Source organism: Aotus nancymaae, unplaced genomic scaffold (assembly GCF_030222135.1).
Source record: "Aotus nancymaae isolate 86718 unplaced genomic scaffold, 86718_ANA_hifiasm-v0.15.2.pri h1tg000016l, whole genome shotgun sequence".
NCBI classification, from domain to species: domain Eukaryota; kingdom Metazoa; phylum Chordata; class Mammalia; order Primates; family Aotidae; genus Aotus; species Aotus nancymaae.
Window position 1 is genome coordinate 80,058,006 of NW_026988428.1, and position 16,995 is coordinate 80,075,000.

The window sequence follows — 16,995 nt, forward strand, 5'->3', positions numbered from 1 at the left end:
GTATTATCACTGTTCTAGGGGACATTTAAAAATGTATATGGTGCATTGTGGGTTGCACCAGTGATAGGTGATACTGTAGACCCACACGGTGGCTACCTTTCATTCTCTCCCCTCCTGCTTACTCACCCCAGCTGCACTAGTATATGTGATGTCCTTCAAACATATGAGAAAAACTCCCATCTCAGGGCCTCTGCACTGGATGTTCCTGAGTCCGGAATGTCCTTCCCACACACAAGCATGGCTAGCTCCTTCACTTTCACCAGGTCATTACTCAACTCACCATCTCAGTGAGGCTGTCTGCACCCCTCCACACAAAACAAAATTCTACAAGCCTTTTTTGCTGCTTCCTTTTCTCCTCATTGTGTTTGTATCTCCTGATGGCCTATACTTATTTTATTGGTTATCTATTTCCCCTAAGTAGAATATAAACTCGACAAGGAGAGCAGGTATTTTTGTGTTTTATTTAGTGCTGTATCTCAAGGCCTTTTACAGTACCTAGAACATACAGAATAATCACATTTATTGAATGAAAAACATGGGAATGGGATGATTGTTTTGCAAGAGGTATCAACTGTTCAAGGAATGATAAGCATTTTGCAAGGGGTGTCAATTGTTGATAAGTTACTGATATCTGTGATAAGAGATGGAACAATACAAATAGCATGAACGTTACAATCTGACTCTATCTTGCTTTGCACCCAAAATATACCCCGAAGCTCAAAGCTAAGCTTTTATGTAGACCGTTGGCTTACAAAAGATTTTTTACAAAGTCCAGATACTTGATTACTCCCTTCTTCAGAAACTTTTCTAATCTCTCCTGATTATACCTCTTATCATTCTCTATATTGGCTCCATAGGACTTAATTGGAGTGAAACTCTTTGTATACTCTACTAAGTTATTTAACAAAAATAGTGATGTTTATCAGGTGTAGAAAATTTGAAAAATAACTTTCTTTTAAGTTCTTTCCAAATTTCCCAGACTGGATAGCCTATTCTTCACAAAATAAAGTATTTATAATTTCATACTTAATATATTATGTAAAATTAATTAGAAATATATATATTACATTATTTATAATAATGAAGTACTGGCACTTAAATATTTGTCAAATGACTAAATGGTTTCATTGTAAAACTGTTAAGAGATAGCAAAGCAAGTAATTATAAACTCCAATACTGCCTCTCAGCAAGGACACACTGCAAAAAAAGGGATTCTTCTAGCTCAGGACCTCTCTAATATTTTTCCTAATAAGTGGTCATAGAAAATAATTGCTTTATAAATTTTAAGGCAATGCAATTACTTATAATTTCTTTGTATCTCCCAAAGTGCAAATGGTCCTCAGTGGATAATCACATGCAATATTTATAGGCTCTAAAATTATATTCACAGTATAGGTGAGCATCAGCAAATAAACCTGCTCATTGAAACTAACTTGTATGAAGTTATGACTGCTTTTTCCATTCACGTCCCTTATCCTACCCACCCAGGTAAACGAACAGATACTTATCCACTCATGGTACCATCTTTATACATAGATATTGGTAAGAATATATTTTTATTGAAAACTTGATAAATGAAAAATAAGTAGTATGCTCAACGTTGTAAAGTAATTTAAAATGTAACAGTCTAGATTCCTCTATTTTGGTGAATTGTGAGTAATGTGTCAAAAAGCATTATCCTAGAAATGGAAAATTTTTTAAAAAATTAAAAATAATTACTAAAGAGATTTCAAAATCTTTTAAAAACAAAAAGAATAAAATAATTTCAAAAATGAGTAAATATGCATCTCTGTTAGAACTGCTAAAATAAAAACATGATGTTGTGTTAAAAGTTTTAGGAAATAGGAATAAACTAATAACATCTAAAATTAGCTTTTCCCCCTTGTTGCTTGTTGGGATCCCACAGCATAAATGAGACAGAAATTTATTTTTTCTCTGTGGTATCTGAATTAATGTTAAATGTTAGCATTAGCACATTTCATGAAGTTCCATGCCTGCTTACTAGTCCTTGTCATACCTGATATTTATGTTTACTAAAATTGATTTTCTCTTTTTATTAATAGGATGGGTTTAATGTGGATGATGCTTTACTGCATTAGTAATAACAATTTTACTTAAATATTGCTTTGGTGTGCTCTTCTGCAAATATTCTTTCAATTCCTAAGAGTCTTTTATTTTCCCAGTGGCCCAGTTGGAGTGTTTTTAATATTAAATTGAATCATAACAACACATGCTGATTAGAGTCTAACGTAATACATGCAGCTTAATGTTAATTTTCCAACTTCAAATCAGGGATCTGACTATTCCAAGATGATTATTCATCTCAAGTGTGATTTCATTTTAAACTTGTAAAGTCCGTAACTAGAAATTTTTGCATCAGAAAACACTAACATGATAGCGCAAAGGAATTCAGTGAAAAGAGAATCATTACATAACTACAAAAATACTGTTGAGAAGAAAAAGGTTTATCAGGAAGATTTCATAATACAGCACAGAAACAAAATATGGCAGAAACAAATGCATGCGGCTGATGTGGTTAGTTTGTGACTACAGGAAACATGTTTGACTGCCATAATAAAAGAATGTGCTTAGGTCTTAATTCCTTTAGAGAAAGTTGTTCATTAATACTGATCATAAAGGGGAAAAAGCCGTAAGCCAAAGATACTGTTTTAAAGTAAGAAATGAAAACCTAAATGCCACATTTCTTGCTTCACAGTATAAACTTCCACTCCAAAATAAGCTTCTTGTAAGTACCTTGAAAAGGGAAATACATGGTTAATCATCAAAACAAGTATATTATGATAGTAAAAACGAACCGGAACAGGCAGTATCAAACTTCATCAGAGCAAAGAAAAACAGAATAGAATAATTAAAATCACAAGAAAATGAATTTAGGCATTCCTTAGTTTTATAAAAGTTATCTTACATCTTAGACTGATTAAAATCCTGTAAGAATAGGTGAGTGCTATAGTTTGCAATTCTAAAGAATTAGCTGGTGTCAAGTGTTTGAATTTTACAAGTTTTAAAGCTTACCCAACTATGGTGATTTGCTGGCTAAAGTCAATGATGACAAAAGTAATGCCCACTCTAAGGTTACACAGATTCCAATCTCTGTATGTGCCGCATGTATATATATAGAGAGAGATCCATACCTCTTCAAATTCTTAACAAGGGTAAGTGCCATGTATCAGCAGAAGTAATCACTTACAGAAACCAATTTTTATAAGCCAATTAAACTAAAAAATAGGCAGAAAAGGGCCTTTTATAGAGATGTGGCTAATACAAATGCAGTTTTATAAAAACACCCAGCAAATTCAACAGAGTATAGTTATTTTTATTTTTATTCCCCTTGTTTTCCAGATCTTTTCTGGCATTTACACTTCATATGTTGTAATTTTTATTGATAAAAGTGAGAAACGTTAGCTAATTTTTTTGGAAGATAGGATGAGGATGCAGTACGTGATTTTGAATAATAGAAGACATTCTCATACGAATAGGAAAAATGTTTTCAAACCAAATACCAAAATAAGGCTTCAATGCCTCACAGTGTAATGAAGAGAACTACAATGGCCATTTGGGTTGGTGCAATTCTTTTTTTAGGCTATTTCATTTTTATGTGAGGCAGAAAACGGAACTACATTATACATTTCTACAATTTATATATTCATCAAAACCATTTACAAAATTACTACTTTCAGCATATTTTTAAAATGAGATTCCTTAACAAATTATGTTTATGTAGTCAAAACACAGCATTAAAATTTATTATTAGTCACTTAATGGAAGTTAATGGTGAGCTTATAAATGAAGTGCTGGCTTACTTTGATATAGTCTAATAGCAACCAAAAATAGAAATTATTTCCCAGAATTCTATGTATTTATAAAGTGCAAAATAAGCAATTTTAGCAATTCTCAAAGTAGCTTTTCCAGATGCATTTAATCCTAAATATACTTGTAGAAACAGAATATTTTTCTGCTAAGTCAGGTATGTCTAACTTATCCTCCTTATGTATAAAAACTATCCTGACTGAAGCATTTCATACTTGTAAAGAGATAAAAAACTATAAATACATAGAAACATTATAAAATATTTTTAATACTCTGGGGGGTGGTGAAATTTCCAGTGAAAATATCTTAAGTCTACAAAACAAACTAAGACAAAAAGCCACAAAACTAAAATTATTATATTAGTAAATACTCATTTACTGAAAATGAATGCATTATAGAATTAAGGATAGAAAGATACTGTAGATAAATTTACCAATGAGAAGAAATGCTGTATGTGCAGTAAATATTTTTAATAGAAATTGTTTGGGGGCAGTTGGCGCTCAGGAAGTCTAGTGTGAATCCCACCAAATATTTCCCAGAGTGAGGGGCACTCTTCTGAAGTATTATTAAAAAAAAATGATCACTCCTGATTTGCACTGGTTCAGGAGTAGTTTAACATTAAAATGTTTAAAACAGAATTCAATAATGTTTTCCTACAATAAAGAGAAAAATGAACTTAAATTGTAACTTTTTATAAAGCCACAAATAACATAATGTATAAGGAATGTAACAGTATTTCTTAACAGATATGGAGTTCAATACGCTCATATGTCAAAATATTTCATAATACTAAAATTAACATAGACATTTAAATATGATAAAAATTATGATCATAATATGGTCTTTAAAAGCTCAAATGAAGCTTACAGAAATAAAGTTTATTTGTAGAGTTCCATTTCATATAAAAGCTTCTGTTTTCAGAATTTAGAACAGTAAAAAGTGATTTTTCAAATAATGAGAATACATTACTTTCCAGGAAAAATACTTCCAAATGATTAATACTAAAAATATGACAACGAAATAAAAAGAATATTATATTCGCATTTAAAAAATCTGTGCTATAAATTGCCAGATGAAATAATGCTAGCAAGATATTCCTATTTACCTTCATACTTATAATTATGTACCAATATAAAGTTGAACTTACACAAAAATTGAGAAGCACCAGGTTTGATCAACGTGAGATAAAGTTACAGTTAGAGATATGCTCTATGTGGCATTTTATTTTTATTTTCTCTTTTAGAGTTATTATATTATTATATTAAAGCATATAAAATTTGTAGTCAGCATAGCAAGCTTCAAATCATTTTAGTTAATTAGCAACTATGGTGAAGCATGAAGCATCACTCTTTCCCAGTAGTTTCATTTTAAACAAATCATCCTCACATATAAAAATAGCAAATTGCATTAAATTTTATATAAGACATTTTACAGCTTCTCATATAGGAAAAGCTATAAGCAGCTTCCGTGGCACATACCACAGCAAACAGCTTTGAATACACACTGGCAAGACATCGTTCACAGAGATACAAGATACGTACAGCCTATATCAACTTAATGCTTAAAGTATGTCACAAGAAGTTGAAGGTTCAAAGAAAAAACAACAAAAAACTGCCCAGAAGTTGAGTTGTGGTTACATTCTGACATTCTTTATTGCCTTCAAGTTGAAAAGGAAAGTATGTTGGTATTTCTCCTAGTTCTATTTAATGATTGCTGCAAAGCATTAAAAAAAAAAAAAAAAAAAAAGCATGTAGAATTCCTAATTCTGGCTACTTTATTCTATTTTTCAAACTGAAATAAGGCTGATAGATTGCAGTGATAAGAGTGCCTTAAACATCATCACTAAAACTTTGCTATTTTAATCTACATTAGACAATATCAATTTTAAGCTCCAACTTAAAGTACAAAGATGCTTCTATATCTAACTTGTCATAAGCTAATCTTTAAAATATAAAAATATTTATAAATGCATTGGATAGATTTTTAACAGATACATTTCTTGGTCTGCCTGGCATATAAATATTGAATGGGTAGACTTCATAATTTTAGTCAGAAAACATGTTAGAGGAAGTTTTAAAAAGTCAGTCCTTCTCTTTCTTTAGCTAATGAGTTTCCAAAGGAGGAAAGCAATCCCAAAAATGGGCAAATTCTGTCTCATCAGATATGTGCATTTTATGTTCCACAGCTAAATGAATGATATACTAGTCCAGTTATGGAAAGTGAAAAATTCCACTGTTAAGATTTGATATTCAGTGTACAAACTATGGAAGATATTTCTTCCCCCACCCCTTAAATATAGCTGATAGTGCCATAATGGAGAAAAAAATAACTGGAAATAAATTTTCCATAATAACAGTTTCTGTAAGTCTTAAGAAAATATCTTACAGTCTAAATTATCATATTTTCATATTATTTAACATCTGAAATCATCATTCAAAGAACTTACAAATCACATCATTATTATCACTACTCAAATTAACACAAATAAAACACAGATCTTTAAGACTCATTGCTCATAATTAGGAGTGTTTCTTTCTTGCTTTCTGTTTATGGAGGGAGAAGAGTGTTAGGAAGCTAAACACAACTGACAAAAATATTTTACTTTGATCTGTATGTAAAAAATTACGTGGCCCAGGACAATACCTGTAACCAACAATTTATGTGTACAGGCAAATTATTATTTTCTTTATTACTTTACTTACTTTAATTACATTCTCAGTAATTTAGACAGGGAAATACAAATATGTAAGTTATTTATGTTCAATTCGGTGCCTCAGAGAAATTACATAATATACAAAGGCCAAAAATAAAAAAAAAAACTTTTAAAATAGAACTTAAGTGATTAAACATTGGTTGTATAAAATACAAAATGGAAATCTGCTGAGTTTGGAGGGAAATGAGAAAAATTACTTTTAAAGCTCAGGAAAATAGCCACAGAATACTACTTGTTCACTGATTACATTGCAGATTCTATGTAATTTAAATAAACAAGTAGATAGTAACAATTTTAGGTGTGCCTCCTTTTTTCCCTTAATTTCATCCATTGCCTGAAATTATACCTTTCACACAGTAAGCATTTAATACACATTTTTGAATGACTATACATAAAGAAATTAATTTGTAAATAAAATCTGCTTGACTATATTTGTTGATTTAACATACAGAATCAGACAATTTTAATTTGCCAATCAAAGACATAGGCTGCTGAACATCTACACAATTTCACTGAGACACATGCTTTCCACATAAAACTAAACACCACATCTGTGTCATAATCTATAACGTGTAACACAGTATTTTACACATAGCAATTCTCCATTTCACTTCTGCAATTGTAAGTGTTGATGAAGTTGCCAAGTAAGTCACATTATATACAACAAACCTTAAGTTTAAATAAGGGATAAGATTCCTGTTAACAACTTAGTTTGAAATGTTAACAACCCTTAGGCTGTTAACATAACAACCGCCATTAATGTGGTAATGACCAATTTAAGAGGAAATTGTACTCTGAGAAATGAATATATTGCCAATCAGGACCAGGGTTTATATTTGAAAGAATATTATATACTTTTAATAAGTTAACTAGCATTAAAAGTTTGAGCCTATCAGGAAGTAATGTAAAATTTATTCTACAAAAAGCCACATACACTCTTATAGAGATATAAAAACTTCTGATATGAAAACTATTTGGATAAATGCTGTTTAGCAAACCACTTGAGACTATCAAATACCAGTTTAAAATCACACACTTTTACTACCATAAGGAAAAATAAAACACAACAAACAGTAACAAACATTACTGTCTCTGCTTGCTACTATGCTGACACCTACAAAGCGTGTTATACTCACAATATAGGTATTTCCTTGGCAAATTTTTATTTTTGGTTTTCAAAAATCCCCAGATACTTCAACTGACATTCTTTCAAGTTTACTTAATGTTTGTCCTTTGGTTTATTAAAACACCTTAACATTGCCCGGGCTATATAAACTCCTTATTCGAAAGGGTAACATAAATCCACTTGAGATACTGAAATTACAAACCAATGGAAAAGTCAAAAGGAGTCAAAAAGCTGTGACTGTTGGTTAATACAGATAAAGCAAAACTAAAAAGCAGTATGAAATCACTAAAGGCAAATACAAATGCTTTATGTGGAAATGAGGCTGTAATTCACAATGAGCAGAAGAGAAATTTTTATTTCAAAGAGAAAAGTTCAAAGGCTGGAGAGCTCTAAAATAATGCACATAATACATTAATTCTGATTAGTTGTGCCAACACAATGAGAGAAATCCTGGTTGGAGAGAGTGACTTCTCATTGTTGGCACCTTGTGTGCGTTTTATGCACTCGGAACACAGAGAAGTAGTAACAAGTGGCCATAATTAGTCAGGAGGCTGTCAGATGAGGCCGTCCTAAGAGCGAGAAAGAGTAGAATCTGATAAACAGTACTGCTTTCACCCTCTTGTAACTACCATTAATCAAACGATATATATTTTATATCTAAAGATTGGATCTGACTAAAAATAGCTGAATTATACACTAAGAAAACCAAATTCCCTAGAAAACACCTCATCAAATGATCAAGGTACTTAAGGAGTTACTGTTGATAGATAAATTTTGTCAGAAAGGAAAAAATGCCAAATAAATCGCTTAATGTCAGACTAGAAAAATGATTAATTGTATTAAATATGAAAACCCCAATGATGCCATATATCATCTCTAATTTGATAGATCCTACTTTATTAATATAAGTAATTCACAGCTGAAGTAAGTCACAAAGTTGCCTGAAAAGCAAAATAATTTTTCTTCAGTAAGATTTCTGTGTTGAGTACTTAATGCTGGAAAACAATTTTAGCCTCACGGCTTCATAACCAAGAACACCTGCCTTGTCCTGAAAACGTTCAGATGTTTACAGGTTGGAGAGTGGCTGTCATTTTCCTGTAATGATGGAAGTCTTTACTTTGCTATTATCCATAAAGTCTGAGGGGATTCAATGCTTAGTTGTATTTTTGAGATTACCATTTAGAATGTCATGGGACGGGGTGGGGAAGGGGCAGATGTCTCTACACTAGAGGAAAGTTTTCATAACTCTACAATAAATGCACTAATAAATATTACTCAAGGATTTGCACCTAACTTCCTCTGACAAACCTGAAACAGAAAGGACAGCTGAATAACTTTAGAAGAATAAATTCAGGTCCAACTAAAAGGCAACAATTACACTATTTTACATAATCCATGTTTTTCAAGTTAAACTTTTTGAAAATAAAGAGTTAAGATATTTTGCCAAATGTCTGATTCATTTCTTTGTGTTATGCTCAGTCTCCATTCCCCCTTAAGCTCTAAAAAAAAAAAAAAAAAAAAAAAGGAAAAATAAATAAATCAATCAACTTGAATGCTGGCTTCTACTAAATAAATCCTTGACACTAACTGGCAGTTTCGATATAGGCAATGCCATAACCAATTCCTAAATATGAGTATGCAGGCAAGCCAAATAGAAATACTTTAAATATTGTGGTTTGTTGGCTATTCCTTAAGCATTAATTTGAGTAACACACACAAGGCAACGTTTTGAAGGCTGACAGGTCAACCTCTTTCAGGAATATAAGCTGGCAGTAAGGAAATGAAACAAACCAACAGAAAAATACACTTACAAAAGTACTTTAAAAGGCATCCAGTCATCACTGGTGTGCAAGGATAATTCCTACCTCAGATAGTCTCTGCGACAAAGGATAAGATTAGCTTTAGTGTACAGGGTGGAGCCCACCTCTCCCAAGCGACAGTCACAGCAGGCACACTTCAGGCAGTCTTCATGCCAGTATTTGTCCAGTGCCTTTAGAAGATACCGGTCCTTGATCTTTCGGTTGCAGCCAGCACAACCTTTCGGCTTGGTGTCTGGCTGGACTGAGAGCATTTGTATACCTAAAGAAAGACAAAAGCAGAACAGAGAGCTGAGACTCCCAGACAGAATAAAAAGGTGTCAAAAGACTTCAAACAAGTTGAATATTTAGTATTTCCTTTTTCTAGGAGTGTTGACTCTCCTCGGTTAGGGCTATCCTGAAATCAAACTAAATTTTGGAAACAAAACATCTCAAACTTTATCAAGTGCTTATTAAATCATTCAAAAGTTACAAATGCCAAGTGGTAATCATAATATTCATGTTGACCATGGTAAACTGACGTTATAAATATGAAGTTCAGTAACATTAAATAATTTTATAGTATTCTCATTCTCCCCATAGAACAGTTCCTTTAGAAAGAAAATGTGAGTAAATAACCATCTGAAAAGAAAGCTATTTAACAAATTAATCTATGCACAGTCCACAGAAGTAAAAAATGAGTTTTGCTTAACTGTTTAAAAATTTCACTTAATATGTGCTTGATGGTGGAAGGGGAGTGCACCTGGTATGGAATTACACTACCCTTATTCAGTAGTAGAGGTGTTTATAGTTCAGTACACAGAACAGCTACCCGAAAAGCTCACCAATCCAATATTGCTTGCTTGCATCCAAATACTTCCTTCTAGGTCCTTGATATTTCAAAGTATTCATTGTGTTCAAATAGAATATTTATACTCACAAGCATCAGTCAGCACCTATATCAATGGCAGATTACTTAGCTATATACTATATGCTTTTATGTAAACCTAAAGTATATGATTATACAATTTATTACCATAAACACACACATTTGTTTTATAGAGGAAAGAAAAAACAATAGAATGCAAGATCTAAATATATATACAATTATACAAACATATATAAGTAAATATACACATATTATATATGTATCATGCTAAACATAGGAACATTTATGTATTTTAAAGATGCATATCCATCATAAATCAGGAATCCAGCTGGGTTCTATGGGTTTTCCAGTTTGATTGAAACCTTTTGAATGAATGAATATTCACCTTTGAATGTCTTCTTATTTCCTAGGTATTAAACACCCAGCTTTAGCAAGAAGCTGGACCAACTATCCAACGCCTCATATTTATCAAATCCCTCATTTTAAGCACTATAAAGTACTGCAGACGTCATCAATTCCAAATTCCCTCATTTTACAAATTATGTTACAGAGGCCCAAGAGAGGTTCAGAGACTTGCTCAAAGCTGAAAGACAGTTAAGCTATAGACTCTGGTCAAATGGTCTTGTTACAGCCCAGAGACCCCTCTTCTGCATTATGTTTGCTCTTCTAGGCATAAAGTTTTAAACTTGCATGTAGATGGATACAGAACACCAAACGTGCATGCGTTATAGGAAAAGAAATGCCAATCTATAATCTGCAGTTTTGTGCATTTTCCTTTTCCCAAACAGCTAAACCTCCTCCAGTTTCCTCTGATACCTTATGATGAAGGCTTTCCACCCCCATCACAACCTTTTTTTAAAAAAAAATCGCACTGATAAGAGACATCGAGGCATCCACAGAGCAGAATAACTTTTCTAACTACAAATAATACATGAGTTGCACAAAATATTGTTAGGATGTCGAACTTTCATTAGAAAATAACTTGTCTGGTAGAGTTGTGTAGGGTAGCTATTCTTTATTTCTGCATCATAAGCATAGCTGTAGTCACCGGAGCTGCAGACTAACAGCTGGATTTGTAAGAAGAGCAGGTGGTATCCCCATAGTCTGCTTTCTGTTCCTTTCCTTTGAAGGAGCTAAGGGCCTAGTGTAGATTAATCATAACCCTTGATAGCTCTGCTAAATCTCACTCTCTAGAACTTCTAACAAATGAAGTTTCTTTGATCAGAACTAGCTATCCTCTTCTAGCAAGGTTCCACAAGGAATGAATCCCATTAATTACAGTGATCAACAGACCCAAGTGCCTGTTAACCATATACCTGGGGTTGGGGAGGGAGAAGTTTTGATTTACTCAGTGAAATTCTGGATGCTGTTACTGAAAACATCCAGATAATAAATATTAAGAGAAGCCATTCTAATTAAGCCATCCTAATTAATGGCCATTCTATTAAATTTATAAGGCTATTATTTTTATTTATCACAAGACTCAAAGATGAAAAACTAAAAAAGAAAATCCCAGAAAAACCTTCTTAGTAGCAGCTAAGCTATGTTTCCCATAGCTGTATTTCTATCATCAAGCATAGAAGGTCAGCTATTTTATTCAAAATGCTTTGCAACCAAGACAGGGGATACCCACATTTGGCACAAGTAACACTACCTACTTGTCTTCACAAAGTGTTTTTATTGTGTTGACATTTTAATTTAGCACTCAGAGGCCAATTAATATTTGAAACTCTTACATTCTGTTTGGCCTTGGGCATAAAAGGAGTTTGATATTTTACAATCCATCCTGGTACCTTCTTTTAGAGAACATCATGGCATTTCTCTTGAAAATGGAATCTCATGAATTCCATGCAAGTTAACAATTGTAGCAAAAGAACTATTTTGTAGTCACCATGTTACTGTGTACTTAAAAGGCATAAAGCAGTCAGAGGCCTCCCCTCTTCCTCCAGAACATGTCTGGGTAGAGTTATGTGTTCGTAGCTAAGAAACATTTCACAAGTTGTTCATAGCACATCAGAACTCATAACTAGTTTTAGATTGGCATGTAAATTGTTCTGAGGGAAATTCTTATTGCCTCTGAGACCCTGCCATTCTGAGTTATTTGACAGTTTAAGGGAAATCATAATTTAAAAAAAAGACATAAATAATAGCCTGTGCAGTGTGGTGTGCAGAAATAAGTAGAACCATTTCATTTAAACTCTGGTGAGCTTTTAATTGCCTGGATTGCATTGTGAGGCGGCCTAACGGTTGATTGCCTCCATTATGTTCCCTTGTTCTGTGCCATTCATCCGCACAGTCTCAGCTTCAGTAGTTAACACAACAAAGTAACCACAACTCCACAACACACAGGGGTTTAAAAAATAATAATAATCATAATCAAAGATTTGTAGCACTTAGACACAGTTTTTTATATTTTTGGGCTAACTACACAGAGCGAATAGAAAACATTTTGTCCCTGTCGGAAAATCCACAGAGAACAATTTGGGAGAGGGAACAGGAAGAGAGAATACATAAACGGGGTTGGAAGAGATGAGGTGCTTCAGAAAGATGCTAAAATGGGAATGCAGGTTCTGCAGCTGGGAGCATTGACACAGATTAAAAGAATTTGGCCAACATGGCTATTCAATTGCCAAGAGGTACCAGACAAAAGATTTTCTCTCCTCCTGCCCATCTTCATCCTCTTCCCAGCCCCCAGCCCAGGTTGGAAAACTGGATTGGGCCTAAAAGCTTGTTTCTCTCTGTTCACTGGCCCAGAGCATCCTTACAGGCTGCAGCCCCCTAAGGGACAACAATGCAAATAGATGTCCCCAGATCTCAGGCACTGGAGCTGCTTAACTCAGTTCTGCCCCTTCAACTCCCAGTCTCCCTCCCTACCCTTCACCCCCCCCCCTTTTTGAGCAATGGAGCTGGGAACCAATTTGATTCCCTTTTTCTCCAATGCAGCTGCAAGGCTCAGAGATACTGACATTTTTCCACTCTTATCAGTTTAATTACAGTTACCATGGCAGCAAAGTGCTAGTGCTTGGCAAAGGCCAACAAGAGATTTGCAAGACTGAGTTCAATTTTGATGCAGCTCACATGCAAAATAAAAAAAAAAAAAAAAAATAAGAAACATACATACACTCTAACAAAGAATCCCTTGCGGAGTTTATGCTCCAGCCTTTTGTGGTTGTGTCTTTGCAGCCACACAGGGATGGTTCGCAAAGAATGTAGCAGTATTTGTTGCATCTAGCAAGATTAATTGGTTTAAGCAGCAGTCTTTCAAAGCAGTTACAACAATAATATTTCGGATCTTTCAGAAAGACACAAAAGCAGCGGAAGAGCAGAAAGGCTTTTGAGCCGCCAAGAGTGCAGAGCGCCGGCAAAGTGCATCTATGATAGATTATAACCTTACCAAAACTTTTCTCCTTTTTCTGCATGAGTTGACTTAGGCGTGCCTGAGTTGCAGCAGCTTCGCATTGAGCACCAAGCCCAAAGGTAGAAGTAGAAGGGGGTCTCCTTGATTTCGCTTAAGTGTGGACCTGGTGCGCAGCCTACACCGCCGAGGACCGACTATTGTGAAGCCACTTTGGGAGCGGGTCAGAGTGGCGGCAGGGGGTGGGGGAAGGGATGAGGACGGCCAGACAAGACAGGGCGCACACCCGGAGCCCCTCGCAGTGTGCAAAATGATGGCGAATGACAAAGCCACATGCTTCCCTAACTCTGCCCGTAATCCTAAAATCCCAGCGGCCCCTTTTAGCTTCCTGGTAACAAATGGATTTGATTAAACTGTCACATGCAGCGTTAGCATAGCATATCATGTTCAATATGAAAAAGATCATAAATCTGACTAGTATTTCATAACAGCAATCTGGGTAGCCCCCGTAAAAAATGTGCTGCATCAGTTTGAATCTCATCCTACTAGGACATAGGCACCTCAGTCCAGGGACCTTCCCCTCTTCTGGCCACTTCTGCCCCCCCACCCCCACCCCAAAACACAGTCACTTTTCCATCGCAAAAGAACAACATTTTGTTATTATGGCTGCGTGGGGAGAGGCAGGAGTGTCAATCAGGACCAAAAGATTGTAATTTCAACTCTTTAAGAAGTGGGGGGGAGGGGGTGGGTATGAATTCCAGCAAGTAAGGGGGAGGGGTCCGGAAACCCACCCAGGACCGAATTCGTTTCCTACGGGCTGAGAGCAAACACTTCCTAATTCCAAACTCTCCCTGCCCCTCTCTCCCCCGGAGTCCGGGGTGTGGAAATACTGCAGTTCCTGGTGAACTTTGACTATTATCCACTCGAGTCGTACTTGAGACGTTCCGCGCCGCAGCCGCTCTCCCTCCTTCCATCAACATCTTCCGCCTGCATCTATTTCATGTCTCATCATAAAAATAATGAAGCCTCACATGATTTAAACGAAACCGTCTCAGTAGAGCTGCAGCCCGAGTGAAAGTTGCAGTGCGGAGCTGGGTTGCAGCTCCAGTTTATGCCTCATTAGCAGAGGCTAGGGAAGAAAAAAATACCCACATCCGCACACGCACGCGCGCACCCGCAGACACACACACCACAAATAAGCCGACGCGTGTGTACACAGTTGCTGCACTTACCTTCTCAATTAAGCGATACAGGGGGAGGCCGTTCAGTAAGCACAGTGGCTGCTTTGTAGCGCTTCTCCTTGGGAAAGGTCAAAAAGAAGCATTGTTTGAAAAAAAAAAAAAAAAAAGACGGGGGAGGGAATGTCTATTTTTTTTAAGTTTAAAATAATGAGGTCCTCAAGGATCCGCCAAGCAATGGTGTTGACCGCATCTGAGCCACAGGTGTCCTCCTTTTAGGCAACTGCAGTCCGAGGCTGTGTCTCTCCGTCCTGGTTCAAGACAACTTACCCCAGCAGCGTGCGAGGAGCCGAGCTGAAGGAAGCTCCGGCTCTCAGCGGCAAAATGCAATCCCTTCCCAGCCAGACATAATACAGCCAAAGAAAAGGTCACTCAGTTATTACTGAGCCGGCGGAGCCCAGGCAGCGCTTGTCAAGACCACAGAGAAGCAGCTCCCTTCCGATTTAAGACTATTTACCTCTCGCCCCCACCCCTCCCCTCTTCTTTCCTTCTCTCCCTCCCTCTCCCGCTGGCTCCCTCGCTCGCTCTCGTGTGCCTGTTCGTTCTGCAGCTCAGTCAAGTACAGCCGCCCTCGGAAAGTGCAAAGCAGCCACGAGACAGATCGGGCTTTGTTGCTAATTTCCCAGGGTGAAAATTTACAAGCCTGCGAGTGCAGTCAGCACAACCACATGCATATGCTACTCACAAACGCTGGGGACAACCCCGCACACAAAATATGACCTCTGCAGGAGTCGACTGAGGAAGGACCCTACCTCCTGGACCCGTCCACAAGAACTCCTGCGAGAGAGCTCCGGAGGAAAAGGGTAGGGTTCCTAAAATAACTAGGGCATTTTGGAATAGGTGGCTACGTTTAAAGCAAATTGCCTTCCAAAGCCATTTCTGAAGCTACCAATTATGGAAATTAAAATAAAAGCAAGAGAATCAAACTGCTACCAGAATACCCTGGAAAAGCACACAACCCTCCCCTTAGGAAACGTCTGGAGGTGGCCGCAGTTGCCGGTCTCTCTGTGACTCCCATTCATGAACTCTCTGAAGTCGCTGCTCCGCAAGTCAGCCACACAAGCCTGGCTCAGGAGATCACACACACACTCTCCGTCCTCCCTTCCTCTAATGGCCCAGGACCCAAACTGTGAACTTGTTCTCCATTCACTAATGCTGACCCCTCCACCCACCACCACCCCAAAACACACTTCCTGCAATTACTTGAATTCCTTACTATTTAAAACTCACATACTCCAATGAAAAACACCCCAGAACACTGAAAAACATGTTTTCAGGACTAACTTGGTCAAAGGACCATAGTTTCTCCACCATTACCGCTTTGTCTTCATAGGCTTGTTTTAAGGCCTTGACAGATTTTTTTTTCTTCAAATAAGTCCCCTTCTCTCTAACCTCCTCTCCTCTTAACTTTACTTACATCTATAGAGGCCACTGGTAGCTTTAAAATATCTTATTATATTTCTAAGTTTTCAAACTTCAAAGTCATCCTCTCTTTGGGCTGCTCTTAAAGTACCCTCACCAGATTTTACAAAGCTTCCTCAGAGGTCAAGCTTAAAAATGGTCCACATTTGAATGACACTCACTGAAATGTTTTAAGAACCAAGAAAGATTCAATTGTTGAACTACAAAAAAGCTTTTTTATCTTCTCTGGATCATCAGTTTTAATCTAGTCCTAGTTTAAAAGAAAAAAATCAAAGCACTCCCCCCATGAGTATTTAAGCTAAATTATGTTTTTCTTCATAAAGAATAAAGGCACAACATTGATCACTAGTTTTTACCCCCTCCCTTTTGAAGGCTCGTAATAAAATAGCATGTGGTTTGCTTTCCTTTCCCTTTAAAAGGCAACAAAACTCAGAACTAACCTGAAAAATAACGATATTCACAGACGGTAGGTTAATGAGAACCCCTTAGTTGACTTGTTCTGTACATAGGCAGATTTCTTAAGTTTGGCTTTTCTGGCCCGTCTAAGCAGGCATACATGCACTTCACCCATCCGCACAGCTCCCCGCTGTTCTACCCCACCTCTCTGCTAGAGCCACTCTGAAAACAC

General features: G+C 36.2%; 1 protein-coding gene across 9 annotated transcripts in view; it reads right to left on the minus strand.

Annotated features, from left to right (window-relative positions):
• LMO3 (LIM domain only 3) overlaps nt 1–16,995 on the minus strand; it is a 61,554-nt gene that overhangs the window by 42,764 nt on the left and 1,795 nt on the right. The window contains exons 1-3 of one of the 9 annotated variants that reach the window (XM_012447685.2): nt 16,808–16,995; nt 14,940–15,006; nt 9,533–9,746 (exon numbers count right to left, since the gene is read on the minus strand). The exon at nt 16,808–16,995 is cut by the window's right edge and continues 91 nt beyond it. In XM_012447685.2, coding sequence (XP_012303108.1) covers nt 9,533–9,738 — 206 coding nt within the window. In that variant the 5' untranslated portion in view covers nt 9,739–9,746; nt 14,940–15,006; nt 16,808–16,995. The other 8 variants (XM_064377717.1, XM_064377718.1, XM_064377716.1 and 5 more) reach the window with 8 other exon arrangements.